The 22,546-nt window shown below is 38.7% G+C and overlaps 1 protein-coding gene across 1 annotated transcript in view; it reads right to left on the bottom strand.

Moving 5' to 3' along the window:
* The window catches only part of ptpra (protein tyrosine phosphatase receptor type A), a 34,010-nt gene that overhangs the window by 6,345 nt on the left and 5,119 nt on the right, over positions 1 to 22,546 (bottom strand). Inside the window, exons 2-18 of the mRNA XM_032550456.1 lie at positions 14,532 to 14,578; positions 13,377 to 13,458; positions 12,956 to 13,282; positions 5,443 to 5,524; positions 5,175 to 5,248; positions 4,649 to 4,785; positions 4,076 to 4,166; positions 3,799 to 3,875; positions 3,651 to 3,687; positions 3,460 to 3,557; positions 3,110 to 3,229; positions 1,927 to 2,093; positions 1,699 to 1,834; positions 1,458 to 1,607; positions 1,251 to 1,344; positions 699 to 775; positions 461 to 595 (exon numbers count right to left, since the gene is read on the bottom strand). Of these exons, the coding sequence (XP_032406347.1) occupies positions 461 to 595; positions 699 to 775; positions 1,251 to 1,344; positions 1,458 to 1,607; positions 1,699 to 1,834; positions 1,927 to 2,093; positions 3,110 to 3,229; positions 3,460 to 3,557; positions 3,651 to 3,687; positions 3,799 to 3,875; positions 4,076 to 4,166; positions 4,649 to 4,785; positions 5,175 to 5,248; positions 5,443 to 5,524; positions 12,956 to 13,282; positions 13,377 to 13,458; positions 14,532 to 14,552 (1,905 nt within the window). The 5' untranslated portion in view covers positions 14,553 to 14,578. The remainder of the gene's footprint in view (positions 1 to 460; positions 596 to 698; positions 776 to 1,250; positions 1,345 to 1,457; positions 1,608 to 1,698; positions 1,835 to 1,926; positions 2,094 to 3,109; positions 3,230 to 3,459; positions 3,558 to 3,650; positions 3,688 to 3,798; positions 3,876 to 4,075; positions 4,167 to 4,648; positions 4,786 to 5,174; positions 5,249 to 5,442; positions 5,525 to 12,955; positions 13,283 to 13,376; positions 13,459 to 14,531; positions 14,579 to 22,546) is intronic.

The raw sequence follows: 22,546 nt of genomic DNA, 5'->3' as shown, positions 1-22,546 counted from the left end.
CTTAAGTCATTAATTGATTACTTGCACCCCTACTATCTATGCAGTCTAAATCTGACAGTTTAAATGAGACATGCACTGATCAGCCATAATATTATGACCACCTGTCTAATAGCGTCAATAAGTCAAAACAGCCACGGCCTTTTGAAGCAGTGATTTCAACAGACCTACAAAAGTATGCAGCGGCATTTGGCACCAATGTGTTAGCAGCAAATCCTTTAAGTCCCGTAAGCCTCAATGTATAGATTGGACCCGTTTGTCCTTTAAGTCCCGTAAGCTTCAATGTATAGATTGGACCCGTTTGTCCAGCATGTAACACAAACACCCGTTTGAAATGGGAAATTTGGAGGTCAAGTCAGCAGCTCAAACCTCTCCCTGTGCTAATGAACCCATTCCTGAGCCGTTATTCTGATGAAAACCCCAATGAATACCTAGATGCATATTGCAGTTCTTACACACACACCTGTCCTCTCTCTTCCAGCTCAGTGAGCATCACAATAGAGCAGCTCCTCCACTCCCAGATCATCCTCCAGAAGTCTTCTATGGTGTGCATGAGGGGCCCCTGACTCGCTATGTAGGCGTCTTTCTGACGGTAACCCTGTGATTGACCAGAGAGAAGCAAAAGGGAATTAAAATGTCCAGAGTGGGAAGGATAAGTTCAAACTCTGAAGACGTCCTACAAGTTTTTCTTAAACACTCACATCAATGAAGGAGGCGTTGACGTAGTCTGTGTTCTCCTCTCCTCGTTTGACTGGAATGATTACTCTGTTAAACTCATCTGTCAACAAAAGAGCACAGATGTATTTATCCTGAATGAGAAAGCTGGAAAGATTTCATTACTGTAACAGGCAAGTAGGCCTGTTACGATTTTCCTGAATGATAAATTGTAGTTATCAGGATAAACGATAATGTTATTTTGCGACCATTTTCAAGTGTGACATATTGATGATGAAATAATAATGCAAGTTCACTGCCTCAAACACCAACAAGCTTTACTTTTGCAAAGAGCACTTCACACCAGAACTGGAAGATATTTTAAACATCCAAAATAAAACACGACAAATAAAAAAAAAGTAAATAAAACAGAGGAAAAAATCCACACACTCTAAAACCAAAATATAATAATGTTATGATGTACCCAGAAATTATTGAGTTCGTTTTAATTTATTATGTGATTAATTGCTCACTGTAACAGAATTAGCAACGCGCATCAATAATACCCCACACCACAAAGGAGAAGCTGCTTAACTCACAAGGAATGATCTGCAGCACTCTGTTCTTCTTCATGTTATCAGGCAGGTTCCCCGTTCTCATCTTGTCATTCTGAATCTTGATGGATGTTAGTTTCTGGAGATTGCAAAAATGCTTATTACAAACATACTTCTTTATTAGATGCTAACATTTTCTGCAGGAAGATGCAGTTTAACCGATAGGTGAAGAATCACAGCACACATGCGTACCTTAAATTCAGCCTCCAGGCCGCTGCAGCCGGCTCCGGGGGAGTTAGCACCGAGTTTAGCTAAGTGGCACTCCAGCGAGGTCACCTCTAGTTCCGTGTCTCCAAACAGGTAGTGCTCTAACAACGCTTGGAAGATGAAAACATACTGCATCTGTGGGAGTAAGAGAGAGAGAGATGGCTCATGATTGATGTCACTTTGTAAGACACTCGCTGTATGAAGCAAGCGGTGACACTGAACTCACATCAGTCTGGACCATCTGACTGCGCTGGGCTCTTATCCGGGTGACAAAGCCAAACACGTCCACCTTCCTCTCTGCATTCATCATGTCCAACATGGCATCAATCACTATAAAGGTACCTGTCCTTCCTACACCAGCACTGTCAGACAGGCATGCCATCTTGTAAGTGGTATGAATCAATCTAATGATTCACTTAAAAAAGAAACAAACCAAACAAAGCCACACACTTACCTGCAGTGAACAACAATGGGGCCTGCATAAGGAGGATTGCAGTTCTTGACTTTCTTGAGGAACTTCAGCATGCCAATCGGAGTGAAGGGAACCCCGAAATCCGGCCAGCTGGTGAAGTGGAACTGAGTGACGAGTCTCTGAGGTTTCTTCCCAGACACGTCGCCCACCTGGGACACAGAAGACTTCAGATCAGAGAGCAAACCACAAACTCAAAGTCCTCTATCTAGTGTGTTTTGAACATACAAGATGAACTAAAAAACACACACACATATTGATTTCTGTCATTAAACCAGAGTTAATTGCTGTAATAAGGAGCAAATATATGTTTGAGTCAAAACCTAAAGATTTTTAACAAATGGAGAACCAAATAAATCACTAACAGCCTTTCAAATTTTAAGGCATGCAAATATTTTCAGACAATCGTTTCTGCTGTAAAGAGGACATTCAGAGTCACATCCCTCTGAAATGTAAAGGCTTTACTAAATATGGATGATGTGTTCGTCTGGCACTGCAGAATAAAAAATTTTAAAAACACATTGTTTTCTGTATAAAAAGACAATTTTAACAGAAATGTCACTAAGCGATGTGTAACCGCTTAGTGACAACATTAAAAGTGAAAGAGTCAAATGTTTGACTATCTAGAAAAGGTGAAGCAGGTAGTAGAGGTAGTATTTCTCCTCACTAACAAAAACACTGTTAGAAATATTTTTACCACAAGATTATAAAAAAAAAAAAAAAGATCTTCAGCAGAAGCAAGAACCCAAAACTGAGGGGTGGACATGAATCTCTTCATGCAAAAGCAGATAATTAGCAGTGAGGTGAAAGGTCACGGAGTACAAGAAGAAAGTAGGTCTATGTCACAACTGGTAAGGTCATTGAAAATTTATCACAATTATCACCTGTACAATATATCCTAATGTTGCACAACCCCGTTTAATTGAGTAGTTTTAGCAGATGAAGAGGCTTTGAACCAAAATGCAATTAAATATTCCAACCAAAAAAATGCTGATAAAAAGTCCAACCATCTAATGATGGAGCGTTACTGGCATTAGTGACAATAAATTTGTCCAAATCTGAAAGAACCTGAAACACATGACATCACGTCCAACGTGGCATCAATCACTGTAATGGTTTCTTATAAAGTAAAAGTGTTGAACAGTTGCAGTCAGGTTTGCTGTGATACCTGTTGGATGCAGAACTTGCGGACGGTGTAGTCCACCAGAACCACTGCGTCGTCAACAGACACGCGGATGTTCCCGTAAGTCCAGCAGCCCTGGTCCGGCCAGTACTGCGCACACTTACACTAAAAACATAATTGATTTAAAATAAAACAAAAACAAAGCGGTTCACACTTTTCCACCGCAAACATAGATTTCAAGAAAACATTTATTCATTCTTTCCTCCCATCTCTGCATTATTTAAAAATGCTAAGACTTACTTCTTATCGGCATTTTTAACTGTTTGTATATTTAAATAAACGTTTGATCATTTCAATTTTATTATTATAAGGCTGCCATTTTCTTCCTCTCTTACCTCTTTTCTCTCCTTTAGATTGGTAACCATCACAATGGTGGCTGTATTCTGCTCCCAAATCATCCTCCAAAAGTCATTTACCGTTTCCTCCTTTGGCCCTAGAAGACGAGGAGAAACGCAGAAATCAGCACAGAAGGACCTCAAAGTTCATCACTGAACTGCGGCGGCACAGTTTCTGCGACCAACCTCACCTTGAGCTGCAATAAACTTATTCTTCTCCTGGTACCCCTGCGACAGAAGGAGACCATAAAGAGAAATTAGGGAGTTACTTGCAGGATGTGCAATATGTGATGAAAGAGGAATTGTTTCTCATGGTAAAAATGTCAAACAGATACAAACATTTATAAAAGAAGCGTTGATAAAATCAGAGTCGGGGACTCCTTCCAGAGAGGAGAGATGAACCCTGGAGTGATCATCTGAAACAGACGAAGGATTATGAAGGAGTAGAGGCAAGAGAAAGAAAAAGAGCTAAAATAATCATTTGTTCTGGATGTTAAATCAAGACGCTCCAAAACATTTCTAACTCTTGGTCAGGAACCTCGAACCAACTTGAACTCCTGACTGTAGTTCAATATAAACACAGTCAAAGCCTGACTCAGCATTCTGTGATCCTTACAAGGCAGGATGTTGATGTATCGGTTCTTTTCTTTATTCTCCTCTTTGGAAGCAGCGTCACATGATGCCTGAATGGGACAGACTGGCAGCGCCTAAACAAAAACAAGAACAAGCATATGATGAAAACCAGACATCCATCTCACATCTTAAGAGGATTCCTGATGATGTTTTGTCGACATACATTATGTAAATGACAGCTATTAAGCCGTAGTGGGATGTTTTATAAATTCACAATCTCCTAAAAATCTTTTTAATACTTCCTTTTGAGTAAAGATGAGTTTAAAATATTGTAGAAGGATTTTTTTCCCACTCAAGATTTAACAGATTTAGTTTAGTGAGTAAAAGGTTGCTGGAATTAATTAAGCAATCTGGTTTCTGAAAGACTCATGTCTGCTTATAACCAGGTAATAAATGGCTTTTGATTAACTGCAGTGCTTTAGCATATCACAATTTATAATTTTATAATTTCACCAGGAGAAGCTAAAAGACTTTTCAAGCTGTCAGTTGAGAAAAACTACTTTAAGCTCCAGACTGCGGTGTGTTATCAGAGGATGTTTGCTTGAGTGTGCCGTACATTAAACTCCTCCCTGAAGAGCTTGTTGTCATCAGCCATGCGACGGTTCATTTCTTCCTCGAGTTTGTCTATGGGAATGGGTGGGTACTTCCTGTTTGTGCTGGGAGACCGAGCCAATAGCGGCACGCTCTGGAGTTCTGCTCCGAGGGTCGGGAAGGAAGGAGGGTGAGAGTGAAGAGAGGAGGGCGGGCAGATTGGGAGGAGACACGAGATAAAGACATGAGATAATGTAGAAGAACACGAGAATGCAACAGCCCACATGGAAACCTCGCTCAGACATTTCAGCGGCAGCTTGTAAAAAAAGCCCAGCAGAGGGCGATGTGAGGCAACAATCCAGCAAAAAAGGGGTCTATGGTAGCCCTGTTGATTAGGTAATCACAGCAAAGAAAAGCCTCTTAAAACCCTTAGAAATGTTATCAGTTGTGGGAACAAAATCAAATCAGGGTTAAAAACAAGATCAACAACTTTGATCCAGCTGCTGGTGAATACGACTCCAAACAGCTACATGTACATGTGGACGTTTCACCTGTATCATCTGATCTGCCATTGGTCAATCTGAAGGCATTTGAATGGCTTCCTGCTTGCTTGTACTTCTTAAATCTGTCAAAATCAAAGCATATAATCAATTAGAGTTTTTCTATTATTCATTATTAAAAAGAACAACAAATTTTGTCTGTCTGCTTCTGTCGCAGCAGGCCAATAAGGCATTGTCATGGTAACGGCAGCATTTACAGCTGTTAACGCAGGTCCCTCCTCTCTCCCCCCAAAAAAGAAAGAAACAGACTTTCACTGACCTGAGCATGTAGAGGATAATGATGATGAAGATGATGACCAGCAGCGATGACAGGGCCACCATCACAGCGATTACTGCTACTCCTGGGACAGAAAAGGTTTTAAAAACAGTCATATTATATTAGTTCGATGGTACTAGATCTGGAAAAAAAAAAAAAAAAGCAGGAAACACCAGCAAAATCCCATCCTCAAGAACTGCTATCACAAAACTTTGAGGTGCGTTCCTGCTTTGATACATTTGAATCAAAAAGCAAAATTCCCCAGAATGTCATTCAGCTCTGCAACTGCAGGTCTTTCATTAGAGTAATGGTGTGCTGACAAAGGGATGCATCTACAAGCTACAAGATAGTAGCTCTAGAGGACTGGACTTGGAACCACCTGGTTATTAATCGCCATCTACTTCAAAGTCCTGCACCCTCCCAAACAAAAAACCCAGAGTCGAGGTATTAACTCCAAAGCATCACTCTTCTTAAGATAGCATTGTTTTGACACTATAGCAGCCAATCTACAATGAGCATGTCTACTGAGCTCTCTTAATAAAATGAGGCCAATGGCAAATAGTTCAGGGTTTCCCCCAGTGTTTTACAAGCCTGGCGGGCCACCAGGCTTTACTTGTGCTCCCACCAGGCAAAGCATTGCTTATTTACTTAGATATTTTTGAAATGTTTGTATATTTTAGGACTTTATAAATGGTGTTCAGATATTAATCTTCCAATCTTTCGATAACATATAATTATCAAGTGATATTTTCAAATTTCCTGTCAACTTTAAACCTTTTTTAACTGAAAAACACAACTGGCTGCTGGATGAATGACTGCCATAGTGCCCAACCACCAGGCTCAGCAAGTTTTCTGGGGGAAACCTTGTAGTTAATGTTCCACTGCTCAAGTGCTTGAAAATTATTAAATTCAGTGAGGTTTTTGTTGTTGTTGTTTTTTTAAAGTTTTGTACCAAAAAAGAATAAAAAAAATGTTACTGATACTATTTTTGTAACCGTTTTATTATTTTTAATAGCAGCAGGCATTAATTAATGTTTTTTTGTCTTTGAATAAAAACACATTTTATGGTAATTTTTTTTACCAAGTTTATTATATAAAATCTTATGTGGATCATGTCAACTAATAGCAATAATAAGTTTATTAGCTGTCCTTATGCAGACAATTTTGCAGGCCAACATATCTCTCGACGTTCCATTTCTTTAATTATAAAGCCTAAAATGACGCTACAATTGAGTTAATATTTACCTGCAATAAATTATTTCAGCGTCCCGAATTTAGTTCAACAACCTTCACATTCACCATTTAGTCCAGTCCTGCAGACTGAATACCTGCAAGCTCTCAGCGTCCTTTTAGCTTTCGAGAGACTTAAAAGACTTGCATCTCACATTGAAAGTCTCTGTTGTGCCGTCTGCCTTTCGCAAGACTGGCCCGTATCCTTCTGTTCCATTACTGGTATCGATGCCAATTAGGTACGTCCCAGTTCAATCCCGGGTATGGGCTTGGATCCAGATCATTTTAATTGATTGGTATCAGCATCCCTGAGTCTGACAGAACTTAATTCTTCATACATGTTGTGGTTGTACGGTCAGTGATCGTGACCCCTGTAACCATGTGATCACCTTTGTGAAAGCTGGAATAAAGGCCTTACGCATTGTTTTGGTGACTGGAATGATGCCAACGGTGACAGAGAAACTGTATCGGTCGTTGCGTATCTAAATGTTACCCTCAGTGTTATTGAAAGCTGCTCCGTTCACTAAAACGTTAAATCTTCAAAGCAAAGACTTAAGTTAATAAAGCAGGAGAACTATTTCTCTTTAGGTTTTGTCCATGTATCATCTGTTACAAGATACATTACAGAGCCATATTAAAACAGAGAGAAAGCTTCAGCAAAAAGTTCACAGTCAAAACAATTAGTAGGAGGGGAACAACATTTAAAGTTGTTTTTACAAACATGTAATAAAGTAACACCAGTGTTGGGCAACACATTGTTTGAACATTAGTCAGTCTCCTGGCTTAATTCTTCTGCTGCAGGAAGCATTGTTGCTTAAACTCCAGTAGGGAGAAAATACCAGTGGCTGTCAAAAACCATAGACTGTCTGGAAATGTTATTGATGAGTCAATCACAATGCCGTTGGCCAAACAATGCCGTTGGTGCAATACTGATGAAATGTAGAGTACGACAGTACAGCACCTTGAAGCTACCAAGTTATGAAGAATGAAAGCTAGCATCAACAATGAAGTATTTGATGGGATTTTACATCCATCCATTTTCTAACATCCTTGTCCTTAGAGGGGATGGGAGAGGTGCCGGTGCCTATCTCCAGCTAACGTTCTGGACCAGAGGCAGGGTCACCCTGGACAGGTCGCCAGTCTGTCGCAGGGCAACACAGAGACAGACGGGACAAACAACCATGCACACACACACTCACACCTAGGGAGAATTTAGAGAGACCAATTAACCTGACAGTCATGTTTTTGGACTGTGGGAGGAAGCCTGAGTACCCGGAGAGAACCCACGCATGCACAGGGAGAACATGCAAACTCTCTGCAGAAAGACCCTGGACTGGGAATCGAACCCAGGACCTTCTTGCTGCAAGGCAACAGTGCTACCAACTGCTCCACTGTGCAGCCCTTGATGGGATTTTGTTATCTGCATCATTTAAAATCAAATTTATCTTTGATTTACCTTTATCATTTAAAGACCCTTTGGTATCTGGAACAAAAAAAAAACAACCTTATTGAGATATCCATTATGTCAATATATTACTGCTTTAGAAAAAAAACAAAAAACACTAAACAAGTTGAGAAATGACCCGGTTTCTCTCAGAGTAAACAGATAAATCACATTTTAACCAAGAAGGTGAACCATTCACCTCAGTAACAACCTGTATCCACGATGACAGCAGATACAAGGAGCTGTCAATTTTATTTAAATTATTTCAAAGTTTTGGTATACAAGCCTTTCTGCATATCAAAATCAGAAAAGTATTCTGTTTGGATTGAGGTTGGTGCTAAAGAATGATTACAGATTCGGCAGCACAGCATATAGGTATCCTCCATTTTGCCTCTCAGTCAGATAACAATGGGTCACTTATTTGTACACATTTCTACCACGTGCCACAATTAGAACAAAAGATGAGATCTGATTGAACAATAACAGGGGTTTGGGGTAAAAAACCCACCTGCTCTATGTTTGCTGTTGGTGATTCAGTAAGACACATCGCCGAAGAAAAAAACGTCCTTGCCAGGGCTGCATCTAAGCACTGTTTTAATCAATTAATCCATTGATTATTCTGACAATTAATTCATAAATCAGACAAAGAAAATTGGCACATTCTTAAGATTTTTCATAAAACTGCTTATTCCTTTTCTATACAATATTGGAAATACATTAAAAGATGCAAATAAATATTTTATTGCCTAAAATGCCATAACATAACCTTCCTTTGGTGAATTTAAACTGGGTGAGGATTTTAAAAAATTACTCCTTGAGAAGTTTTGTGTAAAACACATTGGCATTTATGCGGATACAAGTTTTGGCTTAATTACTACTTTGAATATGTTGTTAATTTATCAGCAAATTGTCTTTTTTTGAGTCTGTATACTCCAGTCAATCGTAATCGATTACTAAATTAGTTGATGATTATTTCAACAATCAAATAATCTCGATAAATCCTTTTAGCTCTACTCCTGGCAAGCGTCACGTAGTCAGAACGAGATCGTCGCCTGATTTTGAGAAAGTTCCTTTGTGGCAATGAAGCTTTCTGCGCGTTGAGCAGAAAGCATCATTTGACTTCATGCTCCATCTGCCCTTTCTGGGACTTTTTTTGTTTAGGAACAGCAGCAGCAGAAACGGTGCATTTTTTCACGCACAAGTCGCAGGACGTTTCAGTGTTCTCCGTCGGACAATATGTGCATTGAGGAGAGTGTGAGAACAAAGCGCAGCGAGTGTCATGTGGAACTGACACAGCCTTGACGGATCTAATGGCATTTAGAGCGGCTCGCTGCGCTCCACTCCAGGCTCAAGGATGTCCAGAGAGAAACAATGGAGCAATTACATAATACCTACGGAAAGGAAAGCGATCACGTTATATAATAGGGGTATTATATAGTCGAGTCACATACGTCTTATTCAAAGCGACTGGATAATGCCGATTAGTTGATGCTTAGCATTGATGAAATCCTTGGATAAGTTCCCAGGCTCAATGCCACAAAAAAAAAAAAAAAATCTTTCATTTATACAAAAATTCAAACTAAACTAGGTGCTTTTGTATACCTTGAATCAATTGGGTGATTTGGGAACTTTTCATAGATCGAGCATTAATAATTAATGTGAAAGAGTAGGGTGGGTTAGTCACATCTTATATGAAGCATCGTCACTAAAAACTTTAAAATATTTTCCTCGCGTTTACAACACTCGAGTCAAAACTGTGCAAATATTTCAGGTCCATAAACTGCTAGCTTAATTTAAACACTCCAACATTTTGCCTTTTTCTTGCACTACACCCATGAAATGTAGCTTTTTTAATTCGGATTTTGTGTTAGAACAACACAAAAAAAGTGAACAGGTGTGAAGTGGGTTAAAAATGGCTATTTTAAAACCAGTCGGCAAATATTTTGGGATAACCCCACTGTTACAATATATAAATATAATGTGTGAAAACATTTAAATAAATACTAACACTGGGAAAAAGATGGAGGAACCGCCACACCCGCCTGTTGTTGTAATTGCAGGTGTATGTTGGTGAGCTACTGTATGTCACCACCAGATTTGTACATCTAGATCTGGAGGTTGTTTTTGAGAATTTTCCTCACAAAAACATCCAACTTTGACCGAGCCATTCTAATACATGAATATACTTCGGCATAAACAGCTCTGGCTGTATGTTTGGGTTTTTCGGTCTGCTGGACGAAGCAGCACATGACATGGAGGACGGCGCTGATGATGCTAAAGCTCACAGAAAACAGATGAGATAACAATTGGGAATTGATTACTACTCATATGGTCATTACTATATACACCAATAAGTCCCTAACCTTCTGCTGTTCCTTGGATAATGTTCGCTAACACATTTAGTTTTAAAAGATCAGCTGAGAAATTGCAAATTTGGTTATTGCGAATTCAATTGTTTGCATTACATTTTAATTATTGGATATTGAGTAAAAAGGGGTAAAGTACAAATATGCATCACACTTTGCTGATTTTTATTTAATAAATGGTTTTGAGATGCATGAACTTTCCTTTCATGTCACAGTTACGTGCTACAACTACAAAAAAATAATCCTAATGACAGATTGTGGTGGCAAACGACAAAGTTTAGAAAACTTGGGAGATACAAATACATTTGTGAAGCTGTGGCCTTGACTGCTTGCTCTCCGGATGGCGGAGGGCTCCGTTAATGTGGTGTTTCTGTGGATGAATGACCAAATGAAGCAATATCACGTAAGGGTATTTCCGGAACGGAAACAACGGAGGCTAAAAGCAGAAAAATCTTCACCTATATAAAATATTAAAGGTTGAATCTTGACCACAGAACTCGCTTGCCTCACTCACTTGCTCTTGGCAGCGCCATACCGCATGAATAACACAGAAACCACTCAGGATTTTATATGAAATTTCTCTAACCTCGTCTGCTTGTGAAAACCTTTTTTGAGAAAGGCTTTCAGACATTAAAATGCATCTGAGCAATATAAACACAACATTAATAATTAAAGGCTTTTTAAAAACAAAAAGGTTTATCAGAATCTTCAACCAAATCCAGCCGAAACAGTATCAACTTTTAAAACCAGGGTGTGCTCAGGTGCTTTATTCAGATGTGGTTAAATCACCTGAAGATAAAGTACAATTACCCAAACTTGATTAATCACTTGGTCTTATTTCAAAAAACAATAAGTAAAAATGAAGTCACACAATCAAACAAATTAGCAGCGACATACGGTCGCAAGCAATGTCACAAGCAATGAGCGTAAACGATCTGCTTTTAGCTTTTAAAAAGCCTTTATCGATCTGCTTAAATACTTAAAGCCTTGTTCACTTTACCCATCTTTAAACTGCCTCTAGTCAGTTTCAAATCATCATTCAAGTTGATCAGACTTGATTTCAGATGTGAACTTTCACAAATTGAGCAGGCATTGAGGAACCACTGGAGGCACGGAGATGTTCTGAAGAGGACTGATTTAGAGAACGGTGCATGAAATGTGTTTGACATCTGCTGTTCTCAAGGATGAAACATCTGTGATCCGTGACATAGACGGAAAAAACAACATGCCTCTATTATTTAAAAAAAACAAAGAACTTCAGACACAAGATGGTTCTGGCAGCTGGCTACCAATCATTTCATGATGTCAAAAAAAAAAAAAAAAATCCAGTTGTCTGTTCTGTCAGAGCGGCCGGTTCAGTGTTCAGATGCACTTCAAATGTCAGGACACGGCGACCCTGTAGAGTTTTTGTATTAAATGGATGGTATATATTTTACAGCCATACACTGCCATTTTATAGCACAATCAAGTTACTATGTTACCTTCAGTTGTTAAATGCTGTTTGTATCAAACATGACTTAAAAGAAATTTGACGCCTTGAAATTGGGTTTCTGTCTCTTTAAGAAGCTTCTGACATTCTACCTTCAGCACGCCGTCACAACAATGCTTCCCATTATGGTATTAACAGGAGTGCTGCGCTGAGAAGTAGATTGCATGATGAGCTACTTCCAGGTGTTTTCTAATTGCTGGTCTGGAGGAGCTGATTGGGGGAGTTATAGGAGAAGTTTGCCCTGTGCGTCAATTTTACATAATACTCCCCCTTTAAATCCTTTAGCAGGCTGGTTGCATAGATTATATGCTAGAGATGGGTGATACAAATGTTTTATCAGATAGCAAGCAGCAAAAGAAAGAAAAAAGTCTGCATTAAGGATTATCTATCTTGACTGTGCTCACAAACATCCAAAACTGGGATTGCCACTGGTCTGTTTGATTCATTTCTAACTTCTTCTTGCTCTATGCTACAAAATATGACTGTAGACTATTATTGTGTATTATTTAGAAGGATTAATTAGGCTTGCAGTGTTTTTGATAAGTACATTTTATTTATGTAGTAATGTATGTGAAGCTCCATCTGTAAGCTGTAACAGGTCCACAGTTAAAAAGAAATGTTTAACTACCGTACATCACAAGCCTATCTTTGAACCACAAAGTTGGAAAACGCTGATACAAGTTGACGTTTACACAGCTGGGAAAAACAAAGGGAGAAAAGCAGCCAAAAGAAACACTATAAAATAAAAATTAATTTTAAAAAAAGATGTGAGCTCTCAGATGCACAGATCAACCCAAATGTGTGTGTTGGAAACAGTGATGCGAGAGTTGAAGTAGTTTTCGAAATATTACTGGTCTTATTTTTATACCTTTGGGTATCTGGAAACATCAGACTGCAATAAAGTTTGAGTGATCGCTTTCAGCTGGATCTTTGAAAGACAAACCTGATTCTGATGGGACAAAAAAATACAAAGTGGCAAGCACTTACCATTATCGTTATTGTCTTCGATTTTGGTTGTGGTGGTTGTGGTAGTAGTGGTGCTTGTGATGCTTGTGGTGGTTGAATTTACTGTCGATGTTGAGTTGGCAATAGACCCAGTCGAGGCCTCATTCAACTCAGTAGCTGTTGAAGAATTAGTAGGAACTGCTGTCGGTGTGTCTTTGGAGGAATTATTGTTTTCAGGTGTTTTTGTTGCACTGCTCCCTTCTTTTACTGGTGAATTTGTTGCTGATTGATTGGCTGTAGTGGGTCCTTGGATGGTTGTTCCATACGAGTTGGATTGTTTAGTTGTGGGAGCTGGTGAGGCAGGAGCAGCTGAAAGAGCATAAAACAAAACAAAAGGACAAAGTGTGTAAGTGTGAGCCATCAAACACCATGTAAGTGGGCTTTTGGTGGATGGCGTTCATACCTGTGATGCTTTGTGGATCCTGGGCTGCGGCCCCGAGGGCTACAGCAAGAAGCAGGAGCAGGGGACACACACCCATTCTGCCCTGCAGAGAGGGCACACAAAAGAGACACGAGTCGATCAATAAAAACTACAATAAAAACAACAATAAAAACAAAGATGTAATTAGAAATCAGGTGGTGACAGAAATCAGACAATTCTAAGTTTGATTATGTCTGACTGCCCAAAACTAGTAAATCTCATCATGCTTAATCATTAGCGGTTTGTACAAACTACACTTCAGTGAGTAATTTGTTGAAGTATTTAGAAGTGGTTAAAGAGAAAGATTTAAGAAACTAAGGGAAGCTAAATTCTCTACAGAGGAATGGTAGCTGTTCAAACACTGCAGGTAACAGGAACGCTGCACGATTCAGAGCAAAGTTGTTCTTTTGAATCTTTTTGAGATTTCAACCTCGAATATGCCCGATTTGGAAAAAATGGCAGCCTTTGGGAAATCTCAGACTTAAGACAATTATCTACATTCTATGGGAACATGCACAGAGTGCTGCAATTTTCTACTAATGACGATATTTTCTACAAAACACTTTCCCCAATAAATGTTCACATTTTTGTTCTACTACAAATTTGCAGCTCAAAACTTAGCACTTTGAAATACAAATGATGGCACAGAAGTGCAACATATCGGCATTAACATCAGTATAAATCTGATAAGTAAACTGGGAAGATATTAATAACCATTGTTTATTTCCATCTTGTTGCTGTTTGTGTATGTTTGGGAAAACTTTGACTTTTTAAAGACTTTTATTCCCGGGACCTTTTTGACAGTAATTAAGACAGACAACTGATTATTACAGGTGACTTCAATAATTGCTTTAACCATTTGCAGCAACCCTACTGTTTAGTGCTACAAATGCCATTCATGCAGCTGTTTGTTTTCAAATATTAGTAAAACCTGAAATTTTAAGAAAAAAAAAAAAAAAACTCTTTGAAAAATATTTTAACGGTGACTGAAAATGCATTAAAATCAAACCAAAATTTTGATGATAAAATATTTTTCACAAGGAAATATTTCATATCTTACACATAAATCTAAAGAAAGATAATTTTAAGAAGAAAGAAGGAAAAAAACATGAGATCACAGGGTTAGCTTTGGTTTACCTGAAGAAGCGAAGTTGGCATCAGTCACTCATTCGCCCAACTTGGTCCTGAAAACCAACAGAAACAATAAAACGTATAAGCTACTTTTTGTTGCTTTTTTTGTTTACTAAAAGCTTGTCATGATGAAAATCTACAGATTTTATTCTGCATTAGCAACAGCTTGGCACAGAAGAAAGTCCCCTTCACCAAACATCATAATCTACAAACTACAAGAACTGATATAATATCTAAAAACAACATCGTTGTGATCTTAATTCCTGCTCATGTTTCATCATTACTCCATTAATATTTACCCATTGCTGAGCTTTATTTGCTCACAGCATGCCCAAAACCAGAATAAGTGTCACCCTAAGATTCCTTCTATAACAGAGGATCTATTCAACCATTCAACGCTCAGCCAGCGGGGGACAGAGAGACTTGAACAGTTTAGGAAACTGTCAAGTCTTTTTTTTTTTTTATCCCAGAGGCCAACTGCATTGCAATAATCCCTGGATCTAATCGGTCTTGACCCTGGAATAATTCAGCCTGCCCGCCGTTGCTTACAGTGATGCTTAAAAACAGCTTTTTCGACACTGAGCTGAGCCAAACACCGCAGGGCTGCCACACACAAACAAACCGACGCTTTACATCTAGGATTATGGCATCAGTGGGCAGAGGATGAACTGGGCGCTAAAAGCTCCAACGCTGCCAGAATCTGAGGCTCTGCCGTTTGGAACTGAGCTCATTCATGGTGGTGCTTACACTTTGTTTTGTTTTTTTTTTGTGTGTTTTTTCCCCCCCTCCGTTTGGAGCTACCAATTGGGCCTGCTGAGCAAGTTATGTGGTCAATGAGGATGCTATTAACCTACAAATCCAATTGCTGCTCTCCAATTCTCCATCACTAACCCATGCCTCCACTTAGCCGACAACTGTCTCCATCCAGAAAACAATTCAACCCCTCATGCATTTGAAACTGTGGATTAGGAATTCAAGAACAGCAGCGTTGGGCGGCGGATCATACTTCTTAATATGAAACTTTTTTAGGGACGCCTTCTGACATAAATAGGGAAAAAAATTAGTACGTTTTCCAGGCATTCTAGTTTTATTTTGGATGATTACACTAAGTTGCTTTGCACAAAGAAACCAAATTAGTTCACAAAAAACAGTTCAAATATTCACAGTTATGACATGCTGTTTTAATAGTATTTTCATTTTAATGAGCTATTACTAACCATAAGAACTTTAATAGAGTAGCCATGGAAACCAGTTTCAACCACATTCTACAAATATATTTAAGGGCGCCAAATAAATGTGGCAACAGGGATGCATTTCTTAACTGAGGGTTTTCTATCCTCCACTGAATACATGTCCTCAAATTAAAAATTTATTTTTCCTAACTCTTTAGTTTGAGTCTGACTATTATTTTTAAAGTTAAAGTAGATTTAGCAAAACTGGTTGGATACTTCATCAGCATGTCCACTAAACTTGGTCTTATAAAATGAATATGAATGAATACCACTGTAAATCTGCTCTATGCCGACATACATGTTGACTCTTTTTAGCTTAAAATGAACCAGCAAAATGTATAAAACTTTGCAAATATTCTAACTAAACAAAAGCATTTATAAGAATTGTGTAAAAAGAAGCCCTGTAGAGGAGGTACTGTCCCTGAAAGACAAATAATGTACTTCATAACAAGTTTTCAACTCTTACTATCCACCTCTACAAACTGACCTCTCATCAAATTAGCATTATAGAGTGTCAGGATAAACTCAATCTCACAGATGGGTGTTGTCACCACCAAGCTTTTTTTCCAGTCACCTTTTCATAAGGGACCATGAGTCATTGTTTCTGGTGTGCAATGCGCTGAGGCTGAGAGATGCGTTGGTGTTAAAAGGTATGTGCCAATCCTGTTGCTAACTTCTATATCCCAGATGCTGCTCGGACCCGGGAGGGTTTCTGTTTTTTTTTGTTTCCCCCTCCCATCTAGAAGCTTGTGTAGCGCCAAGAGTATCTCTCCCCAGAGATGAATCTTAATGTGCTGTGGTCTCTTTAGAAGATGTCATATTCCAGTTTGTGTGAGCGTAAATGCAGGCAATCTTTTTTCAGCCGTCTTATACGTTGATGGAGGACATCATTTATTTATTAGGGATTGGGGAAGTGCTTCTATCTGGGACACTTTTAGGTTCTGGTGCACTCTTGGTGTTTGTGCAATTCACACGGAGGGTGGGCAGTAAATAAAAGCATTGATTAAATGGATGTTTGTATACTTATTCACTGAGTTACTCTTTTTAATCCATAGTTGATGCGTAACTAATGGTACCGCAGACGGTAGAAAGATAATAAGAGAGAACATTTTAGAATAACAGAACTGTCTGCATTTATTTAACTACACTAGCTCCATGCAACTTTCCAGAGCTTTGTCCTTAATTTATTATTATTATTTTAAAGCATTTTGCACAGCCAACAACTAAGTCACTACAGGGGATTTATCCGCTGGTACCGATGTAAAAATAATAGAGACTTCTGCAGCAGATTTCATGTGCAGCACTGTGCATAGGCAGCAAAGAGGATTGAAAGAGGTTTTGCGGTCCGACCTGCTAATTCTGATTTTGACTGATTTAGATTTTCAATTCCTAAAGAATACATAATGCAAAAGAGATACTACTGGAGGTTTTTTTTTAAACAGAGGAAGCTGATTGAATACCACAGCAAGGATTTACAAGATTATCTTAATTTATGCATTAAATGATATACCTTATTAAGCTACAAACGTTCATGGCTTTAATGGATAAGAAAGAAAAAACCTGATTTTTCAAGTCTGTTTAAGGGAATAATTTTAAGCGACGTGTATTAATCAGAATATTTTAGAGCTGTTGCCTGACGTGCTACTTCTTAAGCATTTTTAAGTATTTACAGATAATTCCTGCTAATTCCACCAGAACTGCTGAAAAAAGTTTTTGTCATTTTTGCGGCATTTTTTAAAATTCAGTTTTTGCATCTTTCTGTCTTGCTGTGAAGATGCTTCATTTAAAAGTTTTTTTAAAAAGCCATATATGACTGAGTCCAACTCGGAGTTCCATGAACTGAAATGAGACGCGCATACAGAGATATCATTGGCTGATGTTATGATTGACCGGCTCTGATCGGTGACTAGACCCTCATAAATTACAAATCCAATCTTTTTTTTCCGATCACTGAGCACATAAGTGCCAACAAGCAATGCTGACAATAACACAAGTTTCTATGCTTTGGGGCAGGATTTGCTTGGGCAGAAGAAATGTCTGTCATTTTCAGCATCAGTGAGAGGTTGTAGAGAAAAGGAGGAAGGAAAAAGCTGTGCCACTTTTAAACATGAATGTGTTACAGCAAACGGTTACTTTATTTGAACCTTTTGGGTTATTTTTGACAATTAGTTTTAAACAATTTTTTTTTTTTTTATTTTGAGATCTTTTTTAATCTTTTATCACCAAAATGTTGAGTTTCACTTTAACAGTCAGGTACGCCAAGCTAAACGTCTGACGTTTGATCAAAATACTGACTGACGGCGTTCCCATCACTGGCGCCTGCGGTGAGGTTCAGGCACATTAAGAAGAAATTATTTGTTGCTCACCAGAAGTAAAATCGCTTTAAGATTTGAAATGCGTTACATTTTGTTTTTATATTTTATAAAGTTATTTTAAACATTCATGTGTTAAGCTGTGCTTGAAAAACACACAATCATTTCCAGGGTGTACTAATTTTCAATCATGGCAGTATACCAACATGGAAATATTTATTTTTAAATAATCTTAAAGAAAAATATATCTCGGAGTATATTGCATTTTGTTGAGCTGTAAAATAAAAGGACAAAAGTTATTAAGCTGTCATCTGATAAGGGGTAAATGAGCAGTTCCGTAATTCTCTTCGGGGTTTTATTTGTACAGATACTTCCATCTTACAATCTATATGATTTTACAGCAATTGTAAATTCATAAAAATGTCAAGAGCGTGATAGTTTTAAGACATTTACAACAAAGAAAGCACAGGAGAGCATTTGTTTTATGTTATTATTATTTTTAGTTATTAACTGAAGGCAGTATTAGCAGGTTAGAGCTCAGTCAGTGGTCTCCGGTCGGAGGAGTTTCCGAAAGAACAAAAAAAGTCAAACTAATCTGAAAATCAACTGATTCCGGTCACTAGCAGAGTGATTTATGCTGTTTTCTCCCATCTCTGCCATCAACATTATTAATTTTAGACATCTGCTAAAGGGAGTGCCATTAATCAAACCCTTTTGTTTGCAAAAATAAATAAAAAATCATTGTTTGCAATTTAAAATGCAGGGATGCATCCTTGTCCAATTTTTTGCTTACTTGAGTTACGATTTTTCTTCACAGCTTGATAGCAACACAAAATAAAACGATTAAAAGTCTTTTCAGTTTATTTGAAGGTTTTCTCAGTTGTAAGAAGTAGATGTTTATAGGCTTATTTTGTATTGTGAAAGGGAGTTTAATGGCCCGACACGAATTTAGTGAATCGGAGAGCGAGCTTAAAATGCTTAACTTCTTTTTGTGACTCCTGAAAACAATTCCTCCACCGCCTGGCAGTCAGAAAACATGTGAGCTTCGAATTTCTTTTATCTTGCTATGTCCAGATCAACCTTTCAAATGAAAACATGTTCCAAAATGGTTGGTAAATTCTAATGTGCAAATTTACTCATGTCCCACAATTGTTCCTATGGGGGATCAGAAAATATGCATTAATCATAAATTCTCAAGAAGAATTTATGTTTTTTGCATATTATGATCCATGTGAGATAACACAGTTGATGTTCACATCTTCTAAAAGTAGTGAAAAACTTAAGATTTCCTGTATCATGGTAATTTCATCAACGACACAGAGAACGGTCTGCGGCAGGTTCACGCTGCTGTGGGGGTTCTCGTGCTTAATGAGCTCCGCTGGCTGATGAAAATCCTCCTCTGGCTCTTTGGAGAGCAATCACACAGTTGTGAAAGGGCCTGGCTCTTCCCGTCCCATTTCATTCACGCAGTAAAAGGAACATTTAAAGGACGAATATAAAGGAAGTCCAATTACATCTCCATGACAACAAAAAGGCCACGACATTGGGATCAGCGCAGGATGCTTTTTGATATGGTGGCCGCACTCAAAATGTGGTGATTTTGGTTGCTGTGGATTTATTTGTCACCTTAGACCCCATTGTGACAAAATCTTCAATGCAGTAAATAACTTAAGTACCGTATGTGAAATTTGGTTAAAATTTATATTTGAAGGGATTAGAGTCCTAAAGTGTTCTACGGATCTCTGGAGACAAAACTTCTTGTTGCTTATGATTACATTTGGTCATGTTTTAAATGAGATTCAGCAGAAAGAGAAAAATACAGCCCAACACTACTCATTATTCCCAATCACAGCCCACCATGCACTACCAGACTTCAGAAACTGTATAGATGTTGTCACAAAAGGAAGCAGATTTGTTTTACTCTACCCATTTTTATCATAGTTCAGAGCTAAAAAAAAAAAAAAAAATAAGATCAAGTTCAAACATGAAAAAAGCTCAATGGAAACTGGATTTTGAGCCATGTCTTCCGTTTAAACAGGCTCAGAGAGAAATATTATTGTAGACAGAAAAGCAATGTGATGTTACCCCTGCTCATAAAATGAATAACTTTTCACTGCTTACAGCAGGAAGATTAGAAAAGTGTTTAAGACGATCCTCACATCTTCATATTGCATCGTCTCAAACAGAAATCAGACACTAGTCGAAGTCGAAGCTTTACAAAATCCTGCGTTTGAAAATTTGAGGGTTTTCGATCTACATTAAGATCACTTGGAAGACAAAGTACAATGTACTGAAAGTCCTCAGGAGAGATGGAGGCTGGGCTGACTCCATCGCCTCACCGATATGACACAAGCAGTTCTTATCAAAGGGACTTACCATTCATGCAGAGAAATATTTCCTCTGGCTTTCTTACAAGGCATCCTGCTCCACTAGCTGCTGTAGCGCTGGATAATGCCTGTCTGTCTGTCTCCATTCATGGCATATTAATACTGTTTCTATGTCTTCACTGAGGGGGGGGGGGTCTAAGGCAACAGGATCGCTGTGAATGCTTCTCTTCACAGGAGACCGAAGTACGCCTAACTCAGGCCTGCGAGGACTCCTGCTCCGAAACAGACCACAGATTATATGTCCCTGGTGCCACATACAACAGCCACAATCCTCTGGACTTCCCTTTCTGAGGGATACTACTCCCTGCTGGTGCGGTTTGTGTTCCCGCTGGCTTCATTCACGAGCTGGCGGAGTTGATAAAAAAGATGACGAAAAGCGTGGGGCTGCTATTCCGGCTAATTACAAGGGCGAGAGTGACCGCGCTGTCTCTTATTAAGCCTGTGATGATGATTCTGGCCCATCAGGCTGAATGAATGGATCAAGAAAACTCACTTGTTTTAATGAGCGAGACTGGTGAGTCATTGAAGCTCTGCTCCGTGTCTGCTGCTTTGTGGGGTTTCTCACAGGAGATGCCAGGGGCCTCTCAAGCTTTCCCACATTGGACACAGAGAGGATCTAAAGGCGCAAACCCATGGCCTCCCCACAAAAGCCACTGTGACCTTCAACTGGGTTTCCAAGCCAAAACGATGGCTCCCGGGCCACAATGAAACTTGATTCACAATCACCTCTGCCCTTTGAAACTCAAGCACCAGAACCGATTTCTAGATGCAGCTCAAACCGGATGTTGGATCTCATTTTACTTCATACAATGAACAAAATGTGCGGGTTCAGAAACACATGGAATGCAGTCCCAACATGGCAACTTTAGGTGGCTTTATTGTCCTGGCTTCTTCTCTGTTCAGAATCTTTATATTAACTCAAACCTGTTTGAAATCCATGCGCAGTCCTTTAAATGTACATCGTAACTTTAAAACCAGCTAGAGATGTACAGGTAAAAGATTCATAGTTGACCTCTGATGGCTGATTTTGTAAAGCTTTGACCAGCTGATGAGGTTTTGAATTCCTCTTTCAGAAATAGAAATGACAAAATATTCTTTCTACTTTCTGGATAAGCCGAAAATTTGGTCTCTGACAATAAAATATTCAGAGCGAACTAAGACTCCCCCCGTCCCGCCCCAAAACAGCAGAGTGTTACAGATCAGTATCTGTCTACGTCTCTAAAAACCGATAAATACAGTAAAACCCTTTATGTTATGAAACAGTTTTCTATATGAATGTCAAGACAAATTGCATCACTTTTTTTTAAATTTTTCTCTTTGTGCACACCATAAAACATAATAAAAGTCCATCATATCAATAGAAAATAATTTTTTCTACAGGACCCATTAAAAATAGAAATAATAACTGCTGTGAGGTTCTGATTTACAGTGATCTTTTATCTTAATTAGATGGGACTCTTGCGAAGCCTGTCAAAGGACCGGAGGCAGTGTCACACTATGTGATGTGAAAGCAAAAGTCATCACACAGCCTAACTGTTAAACAGGATTTTCATATTTTACAACGAACATGAAAGCATGCCAGAGTTCACATTTTAGGCAATCTTTAGCATTTTATGCTAACGCTAAGCACAATTGGTGTGCTTAGCATTGGTAGCATTTCTAACAGCTGTCCCTGTGTAGAGTAAGAGTTAGCCTAAGCTAACAGAAAACAACAGAAATTTCTGCAGGACAACCATGTCGCATATTTTCTCTTTGCTTTGATAGGACTCATTGATAATTTGAATTCCGGCATGCTGCAAAGTATTTCCGGTTAATCACGCGTCAGTCAGATTGTGACAGACAGAAAACTGTGGGAGCCAACAGAGTCTCACTTTCACTGTTTGCGAGCGTGAAAAACTTTTTGCCTGGTTTCACACTGCAGAACCTCATGCTTGGTTTTGTTTTTGGCCGAGATCCGATTTTCTTTGTGTGGATGTTTACATTATGATTTTAATGCGAACACCACCGGACTCCTGCTGTAATTAGCTTGTACTTAGCATTGTTCGACACGATTAAATAGAGAAGCAGTCCCAATGTCTGCCAGGCTTGTT

Source organism: Xiphophorus hellerii, chromosome 20 (genome assembly GCF_003331165.1).
Source record: "Xiphophorus hellerii strain 12219 chromosome 20, Xiphophorus_hellerii-4.1, whole genome shotgun sequence".
NCBI lineage: Eukaryota > Metazoa > Chordata > Actinopteri > Cyprinodontiformes > Poeciliidae > Xiphophorus > Xiphophorus hellerii.
The sequence above is the reverse complement of the archived record's forward strand: the minus strand, read 5'-3'. Positions and strand labels throughout refer to the sequence as shown.